Source organism: Helobdella robusta (genome assembly GCF_000326865.2).
Source record: "Helobdella robusta unplaced genomic scaffold HELROscaffold_1, whole genome shotgun sequence".
Taxonomy (NCBI): domain Eukaryota; kingdom Metazoa; phylum Annelida; class Clitellata; order Rhynchobdellida; family Glossiphoniidae; genus Helobdella; species Helobdella robusta.
Window position 1 is genome coordinate 6,984,578 of NW_008703570.1, and position 996 is coordinate 6,985,573.

Here is a 996-nt window from a genome sequence, read left to right on the forward strand (position 1 = left end):
CTATCTATATCACCATCATGTTATAACATCATCATCCTGTTCTTATCCTCACCATCACGTTATCTCATCTTCCTTTCATCTGCAACGTTATTATTCATCATCGTATTTTACTGTCATTATATATATTCAATTCAATCTTTTGTTGCATCAACTTCACCACAAATCGTAACAATCAGCCAGACAACACGTCATTCAATTCAATCTATACTTTTTTATACTTTTAATATAATATTATATTTACACAAATAATTTTTTTTTAATTTATTCATAAATTATATTTATTTAAACAAAGAGTGGAAAATTGAACAAAAATAATTATTCTTATTCAGATGAATCGGCCCATACAAGTGAAGCCTGCAGACAGCGAAAGTAGGACAAGTGAGTGCAGTCTCTATCCCTCTAACGATCATCCTTATTTCTTTCTTTTTTTTTAATGTTGTATATCTATTTATATATTTTCATTTATTTTTCTGTTTTTCTATATATCTGTCTGTCTGTTTTTTTGTTTATCTGTTTGTTTGTTTGTTTATATTTTTTCTTTCTGGCTGTCAGTTTGTCCGTATGTTTGTTTGTCTGTTTGTTTTTTTGCCTTTTGGTCTGTCTGTCTGTTAATTTGTCTGTCTGTTAATTTGTCTGTCTGTTTATTTGTCTGTTTGTTTGTCTGTCTGTTATAACAATATCAACCTATCCATCAATTTATTTATTTGACTATCTTTCTATTTTTTATTTGTTTTAAAAAGATTTACTTTAGGAAAAAATTAATGAAATATTTTTGTAACATTGACAATAATATTAAATTTCATCTATGTACACATGGAAACCATTCAAATTCATGTAATTGACTTGATAATGAAAATCAAAAAAAAAATTGTACGTTATTAGCGAACTTAAATTTTGGAAAATATGTAAAAATTTAAAAAAAACATCTTAATTTGAATAATTAAGAGTTGGCATTAAATGCTTTCATGCATATATACATCTTTGACTTTCGCGTGC

At 26.5% G+C, this 996-nt stretch overlaps 1 protein-coding gene across 1 annotated transcript in view; it reads left to right on the forward strand.

Moving 5' to 3' along the window:
- Window positions 1–329: 329 nt before the first annotated feature.
- Window positions 330–996, forward strand: part of HELRODRAFT_62054 (hypothetical protein) — a gene marked incomplete at both ends in the record, with an annotated part of 32,029 nt that continues 31,362 nt past the window's right edge. The window contains one exon of the mRNA XM_009011036.1: window positions 330–378. Within this exon, the coding sequence (XP_009009284.1) occupies window positions 330–378 (49 nt within the window). The remainder of the gene's footprint in view (window positions 379–996) is intronic.